Source organism: Labeo rohita, chromosome 25, assembly GCF_022985175.1.
Source record: "Labeo rohita strain BAU-BD-2019 chromosome 25, IGBB_LRoh.1.0, whole genome shotgun sequence".
Taxonomy (NCBI): domain Eukaryota; kingdom Metazoa; phylum Chordata; class Actinopteri; order Cypriniformes; family Cyprinidae; genus Labeo; species Labeo rohita.
The window spans coordinates 142,246-165,177 of NC_066893.1; the positions used below are offsets into that span (position 1 = coordinate 142,246).

The 22,932-nt window shown below is 36.5% G+C and overlaps 2 protein-coding genes across 2 annotated transcripts; both read left to right on the plus strand.

Annotated features, from left to right (window-relative positions):
* Window positions 1-36: 36 nt before the first annotated feature.
* Window positions 37-6,873, plus strand: tmem231 (transmembrane protein 231). The gene is made up of 7 exons (XM_051099262.1): window positions 37-587; window positions 2,710-2,876; window positions 2,988-3,116; window positions 3,238-3,381; window positions 3,647-3,728; window positions 4,123-4,225; window positions 6,051-6,873. The coding sequence occupies exons 1-7, from the start codon at window positions 449-451 to the stop codon at window positions 6,214-6,216; spliced, it is 930 nt and encodes a 309-aa protein (XP_050955219.1). The 5' UTR covers window positions 37-448; the 3' UTR covers window positions 6,217-6,873.
* Window positions 6,874-7,003: 130 nt separating this feature from the next.
* chst6 (carbohydrate sulfotransferase 6) lies at window positions 7,004-21,767 on the plus strand. The gene is made up of 2 exons (XM_051099261.1): window positions 7,004-7,479; window positions 15,477-21,767. The coding sequence occupies exon 2, from the start codon at window positions 15,495-15,497 to the stop codon at window positions 16,686-16,688; it is 1,194 nt and encodes a 397-aa protein (XP_050955218.1). The 5' UTR covers window positions 7,004-7,479; window positions 15,477-15,494; the 3' UTR covers window positions 16,689-21,767.
* Window positions 21,768-22,932: the final 1,165 nt, after the last annotated feature.

The following is a 22,932-nucleotide window of genomic DNA, read 5'->3' on the forward strand; positions in this document are numbered from 1 at the left end:
GAGGTTACGTCACAGCGGGGCTGTACCATTCGGTCGATTCCGGGTTTTTTTTTTTTTTTACACGAGTTCGTTTATTTCGCAGCAACTGCGCTTAGTCGATTGGCGAAACCAAGCGATTAAACTCATTATTTTTGTTGTTAAACATAGTTTTGATCCATTCATGTCCAATAATGCACAAACTTCGCACAAGGCCGAGTTTTGCGCTGTTGCTATGGTGAACAGATGACGCCGCGCCACCGGAACAATCAGTGTGCTTGTTGTTGTTAATCTGTGCGCTTCAAGGTTTGACTTTATTACGGTTTCCCCCCGAAAAGTAAAATGTTGTTTAACTGAAACAGCTTTTGTTTGACCATAAATGTATCTGACAATGCATGCAACCCAGCTCGGCGGGTATACATGTGTTTAATGGTGTTGGGAATTCATAATATTTACTCCAACATTAACATCAATGGCTTTTTATGACGTTTACTCGCATCCTGCTTTAATAAGATACAGAACATGCGTTTGCACCAGAGCAACACTGTTTGTCTGTGTGGTTTTATGCCTCACGTACATCTCACCTCTTCTTGTGGCTTATAGAAGTCAAGGTAAGCTGCGTTTTATTCCAAGCAAATTATTATTCTAAAATATTTTATTCAAAGCCAGTTATTACTTTTGAAAGTGATGCATTACAATATTAGTAACTAAAAAAGAAAGGGGGAGTAAAAGGAAGTAACAAAAAAAGTAACTAAATGCCTTACTTGGTAACATTTTTGTGGAAAGTAACACGTTGCATTACTTTTGCATTGCGTTTAAATTCTGGGCTGGGATTGGATGTTTGTTTTTAACATAAAACGTGTTATTTTTTGGCAAAAGTTAAAGCCTTTTCACACCAAAAATGAAATGATTCAGCCTGAGGCTAAAGGAAAATTAAATTAATGTACAATTCATTCATATTCATAAAAAAGTAATTTTTGCTTGTTAGTATGGTTGAATTGGATCAACAAGCTCAAGCTCAGCAGAAAAGACATTGGTTAATAAAATGGGATTAAATACTTAAAGGATGTATGTGTTATTTAACATGTTTAATTACTGCAGGTTTGCGTCATATTCTGAGTTGCATTTCACTGTTTTTATTCATTTAGGAGGAATACTGAATTTGTTTTGTGCGAGTGAGACAAATTAATCTAGTCCAGAACTACAGTAGGGCTGTCAAACGATTAATCGTGATTAATTGCATACAAAATACAATTTTGCTTTTGCCTAATATATGTGTGTAATTATGTATATATAAATACAAACACATTCATGTATTTAAGAATTATTTACAAGTATATGTATTTATTATCATTTTTATGTAATTTATATTATATATAAATAAAAATATTTTGTACATAAATAACATTTTTGTCTTAAATATATATACGAAGAGTTCAAATACAAAACCAGCTAAAAGCCATTTATGGTCAAAAATTAGATAATGATACTGAGTGAATGCTCCTGTTTGATCGCTGTCTCCATGCCTAAACAAATAAGATCCAGCCCCGGATGCCAGATCCCGTCAGAAAATATCAGTTTGTCCTGTATCAGAACAACTCGTCAGCAGAGAGGTCTAATACCCAAACCCTGTTAACAGGAGGTCTTGTCTGGTACCCAAAACACTATTAACAGTCTTCTATCAGCCAAGAAGTTGACTGAGGAAAAAGCCAGTGAAAATGAATAGCAGAAGCAGCAGACGAAGTAATGATGATAAAAAGTAGTTTATTGAATAGTCTTAATTGCGTATGTCTCAATGCTCAGACTTCGTCTGGAGAACACACATCCAACAAGTATTGTTATACCAAACTGATTCACAACAACATCCCATAAACCTTGAGTTTCTATAAACATTCCCTTGTATCTCTTATTCATGAAGACAAACAGCCCTTGAAGCTACACAGTCATAAGACTAAACAACAAGGGAAATATATATAAAAAACAACTATAATATAATATAAATGACTAATCAATTAATGAATCAATAAAATGAATATATAAATGAATAAAATGATGAAATGATTAATGATTATAAATGAATAAATGAATGAAGAATATATAAAAAGAAAGCAAAACACAACACAAATGTATGGTTGCCCTGAGGCAAAACACACACAGTTTGCATTTGAGGATCAATGCGTCAGATCCTTCACTCCTGACACATAGTATACATCCATCAAATACATTTACTTCAAACTCGCTAAATTCCAGCCTCACCCCAATCAGAAGTACCAGTACTTACATAGAAACCTATACAAAGTAGCCAGAAAGAAATGCTCATTTTAAAGAAATACGTCAGATGGATTTAGAGGCTTTTGCATCTGAACTCTTCATACAGTAATTTGTGTTTTTATATATACACAATAATTACACACAGTAGACACACATTTATTAGGTAAACTCAAACTTTTATTTTGTATGCGATTAATCACGATTAATTAACAGCCCTAACAGTAACATCACATTTACACAGAGCACACAGTGCTTACTCCTGATTTCTCTCAACATGGCAACAGGAGATCTGTCAGTCAATAAATGGGAAAACAAATTAAATGGCATTGCTTATTTAAAAAAACTAACTCAGATATTTTCTTGTAAATTAAAAAGTAATGCTTTAATTTACTAGTTACTTGAAAAAAGTAATCTGATTGTGTAACACTGATGACGACATAAAGTGCTTGTTGTTGTGAACAGGGTTCTGGCTGAAGAGGAGCACATATGAAGAGCAGCCAGTCGTACAGTTCCAGTATGACATGATTGTGATTGGAGCAACAGACGCCGCAGGGAGTTACATAGCATGGAGCACATTTCCCAACTTCAATCGACTGATCGGAGATAATTTACGCATCCCATCTATCTCTGTAAGTATGAAACTGTGGAAATAAAAACTTTTTATGCAGTTACACTCCCACAGCATTTGCAAGCAAACTCTGGAAGCATGTTAAATCTGCACTGGTTTGTTCTCTATTCAGGTCCAGGAGGAGGACAGAAACCAGGATGGGAAATCTGACCTCCTCGTGCTGCAGATCAACATCCCACTCAAGCCAGAAGAACAGATGTTTGGCATTCAGCTCCTCCTTACCTTCTCATACCAACTGTTTGTGTGTATTCAGTCCATTCCTATTTACCACAGAATTAAATGCCTTCAGTATTATCTTTTTATATATATCCCTATGTATGACTTATCTCTCTGTTTGCGTGTCTATCTGTCCATCTGTGTAGCGAATGTCTACTGTTGTGATGCAGACGCTTGCCTTTGTGCAGCATTCCTCGCCTGTCCCAGGATCTCAGCTGTTCATCGGTGGAGACCTGAAGTTAAACCAGCGAACTCCTCTTCCACACCGAGGTTTACATAGTACCTACAATGTGAGTCTATCTAAACAACCACAAGTACGATGTTGATCCATGTGACCTACATGCAGATGAATGTGATGATTCATTCATTGCTGGAAACCGGTTTGACTTGGAATGCTGCAGTGTTATCAGAAGCATGCCAACAGGAAGATCTAAAATAAAATAAATTCAGCAATGGAAATTACTTGGAACGTATTTGATTTATGTGTAAATTTGCGTGTTTGTCTGTCATTTTCAGAAATCACGTTCTCAATTTTAATTGCTTTTTTAATTCCAGGTATCACTGATCAATGCATCCAGTCCGTTTGCGAGTACATATGATCTGGCCAACATTGTTAGACTCTACCAGCAGAGAAACTGTAAGATAAGGAACATGTCCTTAGAAAGCCAAACAAATATATTTTATTATTACTGTTATGAAAATGTCTATAGCCTCTATTGTCTTCCTTGTTTTCACTTCATTGTTTTCAAAAAAGCAGATTTACCGTAGGCTGTGTTTTCCAGTGGCACCTTCTATAGTATTTATAATATTTACTCTAGAACATTCTGAGCTTATTTCTGTGTTCATCTCCTAGTGCTCTATGTTCTATTTCTTTCAGTTATTGAATACTGAAACCTTGTTCGTCAAATCTTTCTGTCAATTTCAAATGTCATTCCACCATAGCTAAGCATGTAGTATGTGGTTCTTGGTAATGTAGGCATTCAGGTACTGCCAGCAGTCTCTCTGTCTCAAAGTCTGTCTTTCACACACAGTGACTACTCATCTCTCCGGCGTCATTCCCGTGTGGTCGGTGGGTAGAGCTACGAGTTCTCCATTCCAGATCAACGCCCAGATCAATTATCCAGTGGAGACTATTACATATCCTTTACATTTACCTCTGTTTTATATATTTATGTATTAAATCTGTTTATTTAATACATATTTAATTAAATGTTTTTGTAAATGGCATAGTTCACCCCCCCAAAAAAGAAAATCATCCTTGCTATCTTCTTTGTAATGCAAAATAAGCTGTTTTGAAGAACATTGGGATCCAAACAACATTGTTCCACAAAAGAAAATCATACACTGCCATTCAAAAGTTTGGGATCAGTACGAAGAACTCTCTTTAACTGTCTCTTGAGCAAGGCTCATTTACATTAGAAAAGCACTAATATTGTGAAATATTATTACAATTTAAAATAATGGTTTTCTATTTTAATACACTTCAAAATACAGTTTATTTCTGTGATGCAAAGCTGAATTTTCAGCATCATTATAAAAGTCTTCAGTGTCACATGATCCTTCAGAAACCATCCTAATATGCTGATTTATATCAATGTTGGATGAAGCGATCGGTTATTTTCATTAAAAAAAAAATACAATGTAAATCATTTTTAATCTCAAATGCTCGTCTTGTCTTGCTCTCCCTGAACTGTCTAATTCTGACTCAACACAGTTAGGGTATGTTGAAAAACTCCCATCGTATTTTCTCCCTCAACTTCAAAAATCATTTCAAAATCATCCCACATTGCTGCAGAAGTACCGACACAGTTTTTACAAAGTGAACATGCAAAGAAGATCAAACACCTTTAACAAAAAAGGTAAAACAGTGATATAGGACGATTTTGAAGTTGAGGGAGAACATGAGATGGCAGTTTTTCAACATACCCTAACTGACATGAACTGGAACAAAAACAGTTCAGGTAGAGAAAGACAAGTGTTTGAGATTAAAAAGTATATAAACTGCATTATTTTTATGAAAATAACCGATCGTTGCTAGATAAGTCCCTTCTTCCTCGGCTGGGATCGTTTGAAGCCACATTTAAATTACATTTTGGAAGTTCAAACTCGGGGCACCATGAAAGTCCACTATATGAAGAAAAATCCTGAAAAACATAATTTCTTTATGACTGAAAAAAGACATGAACATCTTGGATGACGAGGGGGTGAGTACATTATCTGTAAATTTTTGTTCCGGAAGTAGACTTCTCCTTTAACGCATCCTTGCTGAATTAAAGTATTAATTTCTTTTAATTCATCAATCCTGAAAAAATATCACAGGTTCCAAAAAAAACGTTAAGCGTTTCCAACACTGATTAATCAGCATATTAGTATGATTTCTGAAGGATCATGTGACACTAAAGACTGGCAAAAATTCACCCTTGCATCACAGGAATAAATTATATTTGAAAGTATATTAACATAGCAAACTGTTATTTTTAAATTGTAATAATATTTCACAATATTACTGTTTTCTTCTATATTTTTATCAGATAATTGCAGCTCTGATAGCATAAGAAAGTTAAATAAATCTTGCTGATCCTGAATGTTTGAATAGCAGTGTAAGTCATACAATCTTTGGCTAAACAATCCCTTTGTTGTAAAAGATACTCTATTTGAGGGTATATAGTGCACATTTTTGTTTCAGTGTCTTGGTTGCTAACATTAACCATCTGGTCTACAATAAAATCTTAAAAATAAAAAAGGAAAAAAGTAAATCTGAAGTTGCTTTCAGATGACATTGATTTGCTTAAAAACACATGACAGGAAATTGCCGCATTATGCTTTTTAGTCTCTTATGAGCACATATTGGACACATGAAGTGACTGAGCTGCAGATGTCACTTCCTGTCTTCTGTGCATTCCTAGACGGTCCACTTTGATCTTATCAACTCGAGTTTAATTTCCTTGACTGGTTTTTCTACCTATCGGCCGGGCTTTTGGGAAATGATCAAGTTCGCCTGGATTCAGTATGTCAGCGTCCTGCTGATCTTTCTTTGGGTTTTCCAGCACATTCAAACATTCATCTTTCAAAACCAGGTTTTACCAACCACCGCAGTACCACCATTTAAACCGCACAGCTCCTGATGTTTTTTTGTTGTACAATCATCAGGACCTTCATTTGTTGCTGAGGACTTGTGTTTGCTAATGTTTTTCTGTATACGTAGTTGTCTTTGTTCAGTTCAAGTACATTCATAAGGAATTCCCACCAGGATGCTTGTGGAATTGCTGGTTTTTCTGGTTTCAAAGTACATCAAGTTCCACCACATACTGCACAAATATTCTTCGCTGTGTGGAAAGACTGATACAAGAAATATTTCAATTCGAAACCTCACACAAAGTGTGTTTTTAAGCAACTTAAACTGAGAAACTCAGATTGGATAAAGTGACCTCAGAGAGCTCATGCTGTTTGATGTTATAATATCCACATATTAAAATCCTTGAGGGGTTTGTTCAGAAGGACTTACTGATTCCTCATGAGTAATAGTTAAAACAGGGGACGGGTGTGTTGTTTTTCAGGGTTGGAGCTAAACTATGCAGGGACACCGGCCCTCCGGGATCAAGGTTCCTCACCCCTGAGTTAAAGGCATAAATGCCTAATGTTTAATTGGATACGCAATAAATAATGTGATAATCGGGAAGATTATTGTCAGTGGTTAAGCTTATGAAAACAGATGAATTGTTATGTAAGCAAAATGTAGTTATACTAATGTTGACTCAAACCAAACAAAAGCAGGTCATATATTTGCTTTAGTCTCTCGTCTGTGTCTCAGTTGGTTGCACAGATACACATTCACAAATACTGTATATCAGATATTCTGTATGCTAGCTTTTGTATTCTCCTCCACGTCCATCAATGATATCAAGCACAGGAAGTTTGGCACAATGGACAGGATACAGATGCAATGTTTTCCTGTTTCATTCATGCGTGTTGTGACAGAATATGCTACTCTTTCTAAATCTCTGAATTTATGTTTATATCTTACATAGATTGAGTTATTGAATATTCACTTTTTAGGAAAACTCAGATGTAGCTAGCTTAGATAACAATATGTAGAATTGTAGTTTATCTACACATAACTGCATCACACTTACACGCGTTTTACATGAGCTTTGTTTTATTCTTGACACAATGGAATAGGAGACAAAGCGTCCACTCTAAGAAGTTCATGTCATTTTAGTGTCATAAAAGATCATTTTACAAAAAGGCTACTCACTGTGAAGTCGGATAACCCCGCCCACCTCCTGCCAATCACTCTTAAAGGCCACGTCTCAAAGTTTTTTTCACATCCAGAGAGTTTACAGCAGTAACGTTTTATCCTTCAATGCGAACGCGTTGCTGAACAGGAGGTAAGGCACGTTTTACTAATATGCAGCATCTACTACTACTATAGACATACATCCTTACATTAATATATCTGTTTGTAGGGAGACTCTTAAAAATGATCTGTTTGTGACGGGAGTGTGACTTTTCTAGAAGTCCTTGAAAAGGATGATTGTGAACATGGAGCCGCCGAGTTTCCTCTGTTTCAGTGGAAGTCAAATCTGTCTAATACGCGTTATTTTCTCACGCGATGTTAATCGCGTTTAGCCCAAACAATAATATTATTTAAATACTTAGATTGTAAAAACAGTCGATGGCTCTAAAGATGACCCGTTATAAAAGTTTTTTTTTTTTCTGGTTTGTTGTCTCAAAACTGTCTCAAAGTAAATGTCTCAACGTTCCCTCTATAAACGTTTTGGAAGGTGCGTTCAGCATTTCTGGGCATCATAGCGTTTCAGAAGTCATATGATGGTGTCTAGTAATGCTGTCTGTCTTGTCAGCTCACTAGGTTTGGAGTCTCTTTCTCTCACACATACACACACAAATTCTGTGTCAAGTCCTCTGATTACTTTTCATCGTTTTTATCAAATGTTTTAGTTACCGGGTCCGTGTGAAGGAGCACACATTGGAAACAAACGAAATCTGATCATATTAGTCATTTATCACAGCACATTTCCCACCTGTTTCTCTCTGTCAGGTGTGCAACGCTCTTAAAGCGACAGTTCACCACGTAATGAAAATTCTGTCATCGCCTCATGATGATGCTATAGCCTACTAATGTATGAAGGAAAAAAAACCCACACAATTGTCTTTTGTGCAATATCTCTAAAGTTTTCCGTAACCATACCCTGTTGAAAAAAACTGCATATGCTGGTTAGGTAGGTTTTGATGCTGGTTTAAGAAGGCCCTTTGCTGGTTTATACTGGTCCATGACCAACTAAACCAGCAAAGGACCGGCATAACCCAGCATCCCATCATCAAAACATACCCACCTGCATATGCTGTTTTTTCAACAGGGTACAAACAGTTTAGGTAAGAAACAACCCAATTTTAATGTGGCAGACGAGGTTGTCTGTTAGATTTGAGAGCTGCGTAAGAGAGAAACCAGTTTCAGTTGAAAATTTACATTTTGGTTTCTTCCTCAAACAGAGCCATTATATTGTCTTTGAAGACTTAGAAAGTAGCCTACAAGGCACACAGACCACTACTTTGTGGTCCACGGATGAAATAAGGCATCACAGGTTTGGAATGTGAGTGGGTAAATTACAATTAGAATTTTAGGTTTACTGTCACTTTAAAATGTACAAAATCAACATGTTTTGAGAGTGCTCTGGGGCATTAACATGTTGAGTGAACACACATTGTAGTGTTTTTAGAAGGAAGTTTTCTGTTGGTACAGTGTGCATCGCCTTTCCATTTCCATTTGCATTTCATTTACCGTCTGTGCAGTGTCTGGTCATAGGCCTGTTGATTTGATGTGGATAAAGTGATTTAAGTGAACTGGGGAAACAGATCTCATCTTTAGATCAGCATCTACACACGCATGTATATATTTAAGAAAAATATGCAACATTAATGTTTATGTATTAATGAGATATATATATATATATATATAAACTGCATATGCTAACATACTGGACGCTAGAGGGCGCCCTTGTGCGGAAAACCCACATATGCGTCAAAGAAGTAGCGCTGATGACGTTCCGTTCCAGCTTCTCTAATATGGATAAAGGCATCGCTATAGACCCTGATTCATTTTGGAATATTATCCCTAATATTGTTTTGTCTAAGGTGGGAGGTCTGCCTTTCTTATTGTTTTGTAATTACAGTATCACGAAATGTCAAATTTTCATAAACAAGTACTGTTGGCGTGGCATCTGATTTATAAACATAACTTTAGTCCACACAGTAATTTTATTTGGAATAATGGTGATATTCTTTATAAAAATAAATCTTTATTTTTCCCAAATTGGGTAAATAATAATATTATTTTAGTTTCTCAGTTGTTAAATTCTGATGGTTACTTGTATTCTTATTCAGAGTTTCTGAATAAATATGATATTCCTGTAAGTCCTCCAGAATTTGCCATTGTAATGGCAAATTCATTGTAATTCTTACTGGGGCCATAACTCTTCTTAAGGACTCTGCAAGACTCCAGTTTTCTTTGTCAATGATTCATCCTTTTGATGCAGTGATTGGGAAACTTTGCTTTTTATCTACCTCTTCCGGTCGGAACAAAAGAATAAGACAACTATTTCAAGTTGAGATAACTTCTCTTCCATATATTGTGTCCCACTGGAATGGCCTATACGAAAACATTCCATGGAAAAAAGTGTGGACTCTGTCATCTAAGTATTTAATAACTAATAAAGTAAAGGATGTTTCTTATAAATTACTTCATCTTTTTTACCCCGTTAAGCTTTGTATGAAAAAAATGTTTCCAGATATTGATTCTTTATGCTCATTTTGTGGGGCTGAAGATGAATCTATGTCTCATATCTTTTGGGAATGTACATATATTAACTTATTTTGGAAGGATTTTTGTATTTTTGTACATTCTTTTTCTTCACAAAGTTTTGTTTTGTTATATAAAGATGTTTTATTTGGTTGTCATAGCTTTTCTAAAGAAGACAAGGACCAATATTATTATATAACTTATTTATTTTTCTTGCTAATTTTTTTTACACAAATGTAAGTGTCAAGGTGCTAAGCCCTACTTTCCTGTTTTCTTTAAGGACATTAAATCCTACCTGGACACTCTTCTTACATCCAGCAATTCCAAAGCCCTTAAAACTGTCTAATTGTGTCATTCTCATAATATTTTCCTGATTTTTGTAACCTGTATTTGTATTCTCAATTGTACTCACCCCTAGCATTGGATTTTTGTTTTGTACGTTTCCTACAGCATTAATAAAAAAATAAAAAATAAAAATAAAATAAAATAAATAAATAAAATAAAGACATCGCTATTGCTGTAACTGATTAAAAACAAGATATAACCAAACGTTTTGAATGACGAAATGTAAGGACAATAAACACTCGTTTGCAATAATATATGGTTTATCTGTGTTCTTAAAGCCATCTCGGGTATTTTCATAAGCCATTGCTAATCGACATGCATTGAATTAGTATATAATTTATTGTCTGCCTCATTCTATGAATCCACATCAGGGGCCAGTTGCATAAAAGGTTTAGACTAGTCTTAAAAATTAGTCATCTAATTTCTTTCTATAAGTCTGGTCAAAATTTGTAAAATTCGGTTACATAAAAACTTAGATTAGTCTAAGTTGAATCCAAAATATATGACTGATTACTAGAGTTGAGCCGGATACTCGGCTGAAACGAGTATCCGGCACGGATAAAGCACTTTTGCCGAGTACGAGTATCATACGAGTAATACGAGTCAATATCTGTGCTCGGATTGAATAAAAATCCTCATTGGGTAGTTTACTGTGTCTGCGTTCTGTGATAGGCTAGTAAGACGCATGCTTGAGTTGTGTATATACATATATGCAAGTGATTTCATATGTGGATGTGCGTGAACTTTTCAGTGCAAACGGAAGGCATCTCAGTGCAAACGGAAGGCATCTCAGTGCAAACGGAAGGCATTTCAGTGTAAACGGAAGGCATTTCAGTGTAAAAGGAAGCAGCGGCACTTCCGGCGGAATTTCCATTTGCCGGGTTATTTTAAAACGCTTAATATGACTTAATACATTCAAATAGTGTTTTAAAAAGACCTTTAATATAGCATACGATGTACCGGGGCGAATTTCCACTGGGCACTTTTCAAAATCCAGTTCAGCACCGCCGAGAGTTCGCGCGATGGTTCAAACAAAACCGAAAGTAAAACGCGCACGCGCCTTCAAAAGCAATTTTAATACCCCGCGTTTAGAGCGCCACTCCCCAATGCGTGCAAATTAGGCTACATAACATATTTATTCTGTATTTCATAAATAAATAAATAAATAAAAAAATCACACTGCTCAAGGTTAAAAAAAGAAAGTTATGTTGAAATGAAAACTCTTGTTCATTACATTTTACTTCATAATTGCAACCGCATGTGTTGTATTCATTGTTGCAAAACTTGTTCTGTATATAGTTCGTTTGTTATCATGATCAAAACCACTGATCTGAAGCTCAAGGCTGATGCTGTCATGTAAATAGTTTTCTAATCAGCAATAAATATAACAATTTCTGATCAACCCATATCAATTGCATGCTTAAAATAACATACCGGTTAAAGCCCCGCCCATTTCAAGACAACATGGCCCACTTCCAGGTTAAATCTCACCCACTTCCGGGTTAGGCCCCGCCCACTCCGAGTACAGATACAGATACAGATAATTCATATGGTTAACAGATACAGATACAGATACAGATAATGCTGTACTCGCTCATCCCTACTGATTACCCCTTAGTTAACTGCTAGTTGGTCAAACTAGTTCTTAAGACACTGTCTTAACATAGAGGCTAAGTTTATGCAACTGGCCTCAGATCACACAAGGAAGTTATTTCAAACACTCGACTGATGTTGTGAATTAAAAACGAGTTTTAATGTTTTTTTTTTATAACTTTCGTTTTTATAACTTTTGTTGGACAACAGATTTAGAAAGGCTTATCATTGCGTGTCATTAGAATGGAGGATGCTCTGCGTGTGTTGCTTTTTCAAATATAAGCGGGGAAGCGTTTCCTCATTTCAGCATTTTAAATTTGCGGGCACACATACAGCAAATTCCGAGAGAAATAAAACAAGGAAGTTATTTAAATGCAAAACCACAATTCACAAGCGCATATTGAACCGTGGATGTCGTACCGAACGGTTCGATATTATATTGAGTATTGTGACATCCCTAATAAATAAATAAATAAATAAATAAATAATATAATATATTATTATTATTATTATAATTATAATTCAAAATGAATAAAAACTGTGAAATTCAACTCAGAATATGACGCAATCCTGCAATAATTAAACATGTTAAATAATACAAATATACTATTTTATTAACCAGTGTGTTTGCTGCCGACCTTTATTGATCCAATTCAACCATACTAAGCAAAAATTACTCAGTATAATCTAACATTTGTTTTTCCTTTTTTATTGCTGAAGAGTTGACATGTTAACTTTCCCCAGCACTGTGTATACATGTATGAATACGAGTTGAATTTCACTGTTTGTATTCATTTTGAGGAATACTGAATCTGTTTTTTTGTGAGCGAGATGAATTAATGCATGTTCACATCATTGTCTAGGCAGACAATGCATGTCGATTAGCAATGGCTTATGAAAATACCCGAGATGGCTTGAAGAACACAGATAAACCATATATTATTGCAGACGAGTGTTTATTGTCCTTACATTTCGTCATTCAAAACGTTTAACGTTATATCTTGCTTTTAATTCGCTACAGCAATAGCAATGCTTCTATCCATATTAGAGAAGCAAGAACGGAACGTCATCAGCGCTACTTCTTTAATGCATGTTTTCTTTGCACGAGGGCGCCCTCTGGCGTCCAGTATGAATGAAACCCATTCTATTTTGCGTAAAAATCGAAAAAAGAAAAATTAAGCAGAAATATACTAAACCACGCTTTTTCTAGTGTACAGAGGTTTACGGGAGTATTTTGTTCATTTGTTACAAAAAAACCCCACACTTAAGTGGCAACCGAAAACCGTGGGTAAAAATCGAGGTATGTATTGAACCGTGGACTAACTGTATTGTTACATCCCATCCCTTTTTTAAATGAATACTATATATGTGTATTTACTTATAAACAATAAATATACACAGAGTATACACACCTTATGTAAACACGGTTAATCGTTTAACAGCACTAGTTAAAAGTAAACAGCATTTGACAGGCGTATTTGTTTATTTTGAAACCCAGATAAAAGTGACATACTGGTCACCCACTGAAGCTCACATCTCCTCATTTGTAGATTCACTGCCATCTGCTGTTTAGAGTTAGTAGGGCAGCTGTGCAGAAAGAAGTGTCATTTCCACTGAAACTATCCCTTTTCAAAGGAAATGGGGCTTCAAAAGAAAAGCTGCTTGTAATTTAACTCTCCAAAGACTATTTTTTACTTCCATTTGGCTCTTTCATATCTTTATTTGATCAGGTATTTCCATTAGAACTATATGTAATTTTTCCCCTCTTGATATTCAGGCTTATTTTAGAGTATTAATGTTGTTAATTGGTGTTAATGCACAAGTGTATCATCATATAGAAACACTGATGATTCCGAGCCAAATCAAGTTCTGTCTGCTGTAAGTTGACCGTTGCAAGCTTATGCAAAAACGGCAGCAGTTTGTGATTTTTTTTTTGCAATATTCAAAAATTAAATTACAAAAGTAAAACTGCAAAGCAGAGTTGTATCACTTTAAAAAAATCAGAAGAGGGAAGATGAAATTTAAAGGGTGACAAAGTTTCCCTATAAAGCATCCCAGGTGAAAAACAAGTGCACTTCCATAATGTACTTATAGGGCTCTATTTTCATGCACTAATTTGTACTCTGTATTCTAAAAATGATTCTTTAGTACTTATTAAGATAATCTTAAGAACATCTAAGTGTACTCAAATGTGCACTAGTGGGTTCAAGTGTACTACAAGTGGTAAATAAATACAGTGTGTTAAAAGCACTTTTTAATTCAAAATATTCATGTTGTCATGCAAATTTACCAGGGGAACCCAGAGAAAAAAAAAAAAAAAAAAGTGTGTTTTATCCCCCAGAACGTGATTTTTAACGGGGGACCCCCTCGAAACATGATTGGGCTAGTTTGTAGCAGTTGGGCAGGTTTTGGTGTGAAAACCTGGCAACCCTGCACAGTTTGTGTCTGAATACATTTTTTTTCCCCTCCACTTGTGCTCCATTTTCTTTTATTTCAAACAGTAAGAGCCATTAAAGGAGAAGTGCACTTTCAGAACAACAATTTACAGACAATGTACTCCCCCACCCGTCATCCAAGATGTTCATGTCTTTCTTTCTTCAGTCGTAAAGCAATTGTGTTTTTTGAGGAAAACATTTCAGCATTTTTCTCCATATAATAGACTGATATGGTGCCCTGATTTTGAACTTCCAAAATGCAGTTTAAATGCGGCTTCAAACGATCCCAAATGCGGTTGTAAACAATCCCAGCCAAGGAAGTAGGGTTTTATCTAGCGAAACGCTCAGTTATTTTCACAAAAATAATAAAATTGATATACTTTTTCATCTCAAACGCTTGTATTGTCTTGCTCTGCCTGAGCTCTGTGTACTCTGGCTCAAGACAGTTAGGATACGTCGAAAAACTCCAATCGCATTTTCTTCATCAACTTCAAAAATCATTTCAAAATCATCCTACATCACTGCAGAAGTACCGACACAGTGTTTGCAAAGTGAACATGCAAAGAAGATCAAACATCCTTAACAAAAAAGGTAAAACAGCGATATAGGACGATTTTGAAGTTGAGGGAGAACATGAGATGGGAGTTTTTCCAACATACACTAAAAAAAACTGAGTCCAGGCAAAGCAAGACAAGATGAGTGTTTGACATTAAAAAAGTATATAAATTGTAGTATTTTTATGAAAATAACTGATCTCTAAATGAGACCCTTCTTACTCGACTGGGATCGTTTACAACCACATTTGGGATCGTTTGAAGCCGCATTTAAACAGCATTTTGGAAGTTCAAAATTGAGGCACCATATCAGTCCATTATATGGAGAAAAATCCTGAAATGTTTTCCTCAAAAAACATAATTTCTTTTTACGACTGAAGAAAGAAAGACATGAACATCTTGGATGACAAGGGGGTGAGTACATTATATGTGAATTGTTCTGGAAGTGGACTTCTTTTAAATCCTGATAAAAGCCATGAAAAACTACACTTCTCTGACTGTTATGTTAGGATTTACAGGGTTCAAGCTATTAAACATAATCCTTCAAAGCTACAATAATAGTTTGTTTTAAAGCTTTAGGGAATACAAACATGCCAGTACATGAATGAACCATTAAAGTATGACTGTGCTTGCTTTTGTAGGTAAATCAAGGTGACAGTATGCTGCGGTGGAGAGTGTCGAAGCCCACCGTGCTGAGCCTTTTTCTAATTCAGGCTGTCGCAGTGGTGCTTCTGTACGGGTGGTACAGTCGTCCACCCAGTCAAAACACATCTCCGTCCCAGGGCAAGGTACACGTGCTGTTGCTGTCGTCATGGAGGTCTGGCTCGTCGTTCCTGGGCCAGGTGTTCAACCAGCATCCGGATGTCTTTTATTTGATGGAGCCAGGCTGGCACGTGTGGACGTCTATACATCAAGCCGGCGCGCGTAGCTTGCGAATGGCGGTGCGCGATTTGATTCGCAGCGTCTTTCAGTGCGACATGTCAGTGATGGACGCTTACATGCCTCAGCCACGCAACGTCTCCAACCTCTTCATGTGGAGCCACAGCCGTGCGCTCTGCTCTCCACCCGCTTGTTTTCTCACAGCTCGAGACGAGATCAGCAAAGAGCAAGAATGCAAGCAGCACTGCGATACGCGAGGTTTGAAGCTCGCAGAGGCAGCGTGCCGGACTTACAGCCACGTAGTGTTAAAAGAAGTGCGTTTCTTCGAGTTGGAGTCGCTTTATCCTCTACTGCGCGACCCCACTTTGGATCTGCGCATCATCCATCTGGTTCGCGACCCACGAGCGGTGCTTCGTTCCAGGGAGCAGTCGGTCAAAGCCCTGGTGAAAGATAGCGCTATAGTCCTGGAACACGCCAACGTCCCCGAAAAGGATAAGTCGTACCAGGTCTTGCAGGAGATTTGCCGCAGTCACGTGCGCATTTATGAGACCGCCATGTTGAAGCCACCCGATTTCCTGCGGGGACGCTACAAAATGGTACGTTATGAGGATCTAGTGCATAACACGCAGGCGGAGATCGAAGCCATGTACGAGTTTGTGGGTCTGGAGATGACTGAAGCTTTGCAGGAGTGGATCTACCGCATCACCCATGGGAAGGGCAAGGGAACGAAGAAGGAGGCCTTCAAGATCACCTCGCGAAATGCAGAGGACGTCTCCTTGGCTTGGCGAACCACCTTACCCTTTGCGAAAGTCCAGCGCATCCAGGAGGTTTGCAAGGGAGCCATGACTCTGCTTGGATATAAGACGGTGGATAGCGAGAAGGAGCAAAAGCTGCTGGACTTAAACCTGCTGACACCACGTGAACGCTATCAGTTCAGCTGGATGCCTTCTAAAAGCACTACCGCTAAATTATAGAGGCGCTCCAGTGATCAAAAGCGTAAAGACCAAAGAACTGTGGCGTTTGCCCTTCAGTTTTTGTTTCTGCTTCACTTCCTACTAAAGTACAATCAAACGTGTGGACCGTCTGACACCGTGTTCTAGTGACCAGCAGAGAACTGGACGTTCCTCTGTTAAATGGGATGCTAAAGCAATGAAGCGCTGTCAAAACCTTTAACACTGGATGCTGTTTTTGAAGAAATTATGGTCCAATGATTAACTTCAAGATGTATTTATTGACAAAAAACTATAATGGTGTTTTTTGTTTGTGTTTACGAAAAGAACATTAGCATTTCAAACTGACGTTGTAGATGTGGGTTGAATCAGAAATACAATAGGACTGTTACTTTCATATAAATAACCGTATAAAGCTGAATATCAACGCCATTGTGAATAAAATAGTTCCTGCTCCTGAAGACCCACTGTTCCACAGAGTTTAACTGCAACTCTAATCAAACACACCAGGGGCCTGTAGCATGGAGCCGGATTAGCTGGCTAGCCTGGTAAGTTTCAGTTTAGTTTGTACCAATCCTTGGTTTTAGGTACCATGAAAGTGGCTTGGCTTTAATTGCCATAGTAGCTTGCACTCCACGGCTAACTTGCTCCGGGGCAGGTTATGTTCTGGGTTAGAGATCAAAAACTGACATCGGACCAATCTGATGTGAGCAAAGTGATACATGTCTGACGCAAAAAGTTAATATATGATTGTATGTTTAGATTTATGTTAGTGTTATGATATTTTAGAAGTCTGCTGGATGTAGACCAGTTGCTGTCCATGTTCTCGCTGGATTTAGACTTGGACAATGAAAAAATTGTTCCAACTCTTACAAATGTGATTGGATGTGCTATTTTTTTATTTTTATTTTTTTTTAAGTCACACATCAGTTAAATCCTTGCTGTGAAGCACTTTGTTTAACTGTAAACTGAACAAACAAAAAAGTCACACAAGAGCTGGAAGATGCAGAAATTTAATGCAAATGAAAGGATTTAATTTAATTGCCTGAAAAGTTCCAAAAGCTCCTATAAGATGGATTTTCAGAGAATGCATACAAATTAAAAACACAAACACATTAAAATGTTGTATACCACCACTACAGTTGACAATTTCAACCAAAATTAAATAATGAACAGGATTTATGTTGTGCTCTTTGGACGAGTGCATATTAGAAAAATCGTGGCCTGGGCAAATAAAAAATCCTAACGCAAGATTTCCAAGCTCACAATAATATGCAGCAAATTGAGTATGTACATTGTGGGAATGTTGTAATACGGATTTTTTTTTTTTTTTTTTTTTTTTGACCATAAATGGCCTACAATTGAGTTAATTGCATTACTTGTCAGAAAGTCTGTTTATTTGTTTTATATTTATTGCACATAAGGGCCAAAGGTTGTTGCTCCCTTTTTATAGACAAAGAGAGGCCTGTGCATTACTGGAAGACATAAGGAGGAAAACTAGTCTTTCTCTATTGAGTTAATTATGCCTGCATGTAAAACACGTGAGAAAATAAGGCTTAGAATGTGAATTTATCTTGTTTTGAGAATATTTAGCTACTGTAGTGGAAAACAAAGCAAAGTTACTTATTTTAATAAGAATCTGTTTCTGTACATCTACAGTAAGAGGGTCCTCTTACAAGTTCAATGTTAGCTATGGTAATTGGAAGAAAATCAACTTTAGGTAGGTTATTGTTCTGATTATATACATATGGACTAAATATCTGACTTTTATCATCCATGTGTTTATCTGCTCTTAAATTCATAAATTTAAATACTTGAGTGACTTTGAAACTGAATAATTAGGTGAAGAGAACAATTAGGTTTTGGGTTCTACAAATTCATTTATATTTATCTAACTAAAGGTGATTTTTATTATTATTGTTTTTTAAATCACATGATCAACAAAGTGAAAATGTATATACAGTGCACAGCATAAATGAGTACACCCCATCAGAATAAATATAAAAGATGTATTTTCTTAATGATCACTAATATAATTCAGGGAAAGATGGCAAAATTTAAATGTATTAAACATATACTTATCTTTAACAGGGAGTGTTGCTCAGCTCGTCTCTACAGAATCCCCCACAGCTGCTCAAGAGTATTAAGATTGAGTGAAATACAAGTCCACTGAAGGATTTTCACTTTGGGAGAATTAATATGTTCATTGTCATGCTGAAAAAATGCCCAATAATGCAGGGAATGAGGGTAGCTTCTTCAGTTTTTTGTATTACATCACACAGTGGTGTGTGTGAATTCATGACCACTTTGATAAAGCACAACTCCCTCACACCTTCAGCACTCATACATCCCAATATAAGAGCTTTACTGCCACTGAATGTCACTGTGAGTACCAGGCACTTCTCACTGTACTCCTCCTCTAGCAACACCACAACATTTTGGATGCTTTTGGATTCGAAATGATTGACTTGGTCTCTTGAGACCAGAGTATGGATTCCCAGAAGTCTATATTTTGTAAATATGGGCCTTGTAAGAGGTTAAATGAGTTTATTGTGCTTTGGCTACACTAGGTAATACTAGTGGTGACAACAGCCATGTCACTTCTGCAGGCTGCGTCGTCGTACTCTGTGAGATAAAGTGTCACTCTTTTCATAGCTTTTGTCGACTCTGAGACACTTACGTGGTATTTCTCCGGCTCTTTTTCTAGCAAAAATTCTTAAAGTGAAGGCCTGATTATTTCAGGATCCTTGTCACAAGTCCATTGTTTTTGAATGTTGGTGCTGCTTCTGCTATATTTTCACACTTAAAACAATAATTTGGTATTCCTCTTGTACCATTGTCCACTTTTATGCTAAGAAATCAGTCACCTGGCAGTTCTCTCCCAAGTGGTTTCATTGTTGGCAGCATCAAGTCTGAGTATGATCCAGTAGGCTATATAACACTTTTCAAGAATTTTAGGAAATTACTTGTCTTTTAAAGGTTTGGTTTAACATACTTACCTGTTAATCAGAAATAGCCTTAAACCTACACTTTTTTTTTTTATTTATTTATTTTTTTTTATTTAGTAACTTTCAGGAAGGTGTACTCATTTTTGCAACACAACCTCTTATCACTTTGATAAGAAAATCTTATTTTCCTAAATAATTTTGACATTCTTCTTTGGTAATTGATCAAGCAGGCTTGCTGGAACATCATATCTCCAAAGAACCCCAACATGTCATCTAAATAAAGAGTAATTGCTGAATTTAAGTTTTGGAGGGGGTGTACTTATTTTTGCTGTGCACTGTATTGATTACATATAGATATCTTTTTAAAATACTTTTCTATGTACTACTTGGCCATTACTAACTAATTGTAATAGCAGTGTTGATAAAGTGTTGGAAGATGCTGTTTTATGATTTTATGACTTGTTTGATTGTGGTAAAGCAGTATGTGATAAAGTCTCGCTAAAAGGACTTCAAACCTGGATGTCAGACTTGCTTCTACGTTGTGTGGTACTGTGGTACTGTTTTGTTTGTCATTTACATAAAACAATACATTTATTGTTCCTTGTACATGTTCTGTGGAATTTCTCTGTATACACTGACGTTTGAAACCTAATGTGATCAAATGCAAACTTTTATTTTTTCATTTTTAATTGAAGTATTGCCGTTTCATGAGGTAATGTTTGAGTTCAATGGGAGCTGGTATTTTATTGATGTTTGAATCACATTGATTTATATTCAACATGTCAAGCATTGTCCTAAATCAGTTGAAGTGTAAATGAAGATAAAGTTCCCGCAAGATCAAGATCTCTTCAAACACTTGTGTTGTGTGACTGTAGAGCAGGGCTGGGGAGCTTCGTTCCTGGAAGGCCACTGTCCTGCAGAATTTAGCTTTAACCCTAATTAAACACATAGTGATCATTAAGACCTTTATTAGCTTGTTCAGGCATGTTTGATTAGGGTTGGAGCTAAACTCTGCAGGACAAAGTTGCCCAGCCCACCTCTAGAGAATATATTTTCTTACCTGTTGTGATTAGGAAAGAAGTCTGATAATGTATCCATCACAATCTATTCTGTTGTCAAAATATATCGGGAGAGAGACATTAAAGAAATAAAATCATGGTACACATTTAGATTATCAGTATTTATGCTTGATTTCAGTAAGTTGTCTCTAGGTTTATAATTAATGTTGCTTTTTTGGTTGTTCGCACATTCCTCATCCACTGGTTTGTCTAAATCTGTCTGATCAATGTGGAGTAAAATGGTTAATGTTCCCTGTATGTCCCTGCTGTAATAATATACGTAAAAGCTATTAGCTATGTACAGTAGACTAATATTGCTTTTATACTGAGTTATAAATACAATAATGTAACTCTAACCCTCACAGAGAACTTTTTGCATTTTTACAACCTTGTTTACTTTTGTGCAAATGAGCATGGCCTCAAATGTCCCAAAAAGGAGGTTTTGTCAATATCAGAAGTAGCGTTCAGTATGTTTTGTTTCCAGCAGCTGCTTTGAGTCCTGCAATTGCATCACGTCCTCATAAACTGCTCCAGATTTGACAGGTCTTGGTGTGAGACATTACTCCACTCTTCCACCAAGTTCAGTTTTGCATGGTTACATGTGGTTTGCCACTGCATTGGCAATCAGCTGTCCCTCTTGTCTCCCTGCTGCACTGTCTTAGGTTTCTTACACTGAAGACATTGCATGGATACAGGTCCATGTGCAATTGTTTATGGTTCACTGAACAACATTGTTTAAAGCCTTTCTAATAAATATCTGTAAAGCTTATTTGGAATTTACAAAACTGTCTTCTGGTATTTCATCTATAGCTTTATTTATAGTGTTATCTAGCACATCTATTGATACTGCAGTGACTTAGACACTCGTCTAAACATTCAGAAGCAATTAAAAGATACAAGTAAATTGCATAGAACCCTTCACAGTTTTTTGATGAACAGAATCTGCCTAGAACTGCAAATGGCGTTTTAAATTTTTAGGTTGAAGGTCTTCATATCTGTTTATCTTTTGTTCAAAGACTATTAACATACTTTTATATTGTCAGTGATTCTGAACAAGAATGTAATCTGGTGAATGTAATGAATTTATTTAATATAAAAGACCTTTATGGTGCAACGTTAAAACTGCTTAGATGGTTGATTCTTTATGTACTGTAGGAAACGTTAATTGTTGTTTCTGCCTGTAATTTTAGAATGTAAAAACAAGAAATCTAATTAAAGTAACATAAAAATGGGCTCTTGACTGGATGTCTACAGTCTGGATGTGCTGTTGAAATCAACCTTATAAGTGAGTGATTTGGGACGCTCTTTGAACCTACTCAAGCAAGCATAATGACGTAATGCCAAATGAATGTGATTTCACCAAACAGACTATGTTCTGAATCAACATCCTTGATCCTGGAACAACATTTCAATCAACCAGTCAGCTTTGAGAAATAGGTTTACAACAGGGTTAGAGGTTTCTACATCATTTGTATTTACCTTTTCCCTTTCAAAGGAGAAGTTAACTTCCAGAACAAAATGTACAGATAATTTACTCACCCCCTTGTCATCCAAGATGTTCATGTCTTTCTTTCTTCAGTCGAAAAGAAATTATACTTCTTAAGGGAAAAAATATGGTGCCCAAAAGTTTCAACTTCCAAAATGCAGTTTAAATGCAGCTTCAAATGGCTCTAAACGATCCCAGCCGAGGCAGAAGCGTCATTTTCTAAACAAATGGACAAATTCTATGCTTTTAACCTCAAACGCTCGTCTTGCTCGAGTCTGCGTCAACTCTGTTTTTTTCGGTTCAATACAGTTAATACAGTTAGGGTATGTCGAAAAACTCCCATCTCGTTTTCTTCCCCACCTGCAAAATCGTCCTAGATCGCTGCAGAAGTACCGACCCAGTGTTTACAAAATGAACATACCTGGTAGATCAAACGGCCTTTAGAAAAAAAAAAAAAAAAAAAAAAAAAAGGTAAAACAGCGATGTAGGACGATTTTGACATTGAAGAAGAAAACGAGACGGGAGTTTTTCGACATGCCCTAACTGTATTGACCCAGATATACACAGACTACGCATGCGCATCGCAGAGACGAGACAAGACGAGCGTTTTAAGTTAAAAAGTATAGAAATTGTCAATTTGTTTCGAAAATGACCGATCGATTCACTAGATAAGACCCTTCTCCTCGGCTGGGATCGTTCAGAGCCATTTGAAGCTGCATTTAAACTGCATATTGGAAGTTCAAACTTTTGAGCACCATTGAAGTCCACTATATGGA

Bases quoted from the DNA above. Each gene is read 5' to 3' on its own strand.
- chst6 (XM_051099261.1), top strand. From the start codon at position 15,495: ATGCTGCGGTGGAGAGTGTCGAAGCCCACCGTGCTGAGCCTTTTTCTA.
- tmem231 (XM_051099262.1), top strand. From the start codon at position 449: ATGGCTTTTTATGACGTTTACTCGCATCCTGCTTTAATAAGATACAGA. The intron at 2,877-2,987 runs GTAAGTATGAAA...TTCTCTATTCAG, and splicing joins TACGCATCCCATCTATCTCT to GTCCAGGAGGAGGACAGAAA. The intron at 4,226-6,050 runs TACATATCCTTT...GACTGGTTTTTC, and splicing joins AATTATCCAGTGGAGACTAT to TACCTATCGGCCGGGCTTTT.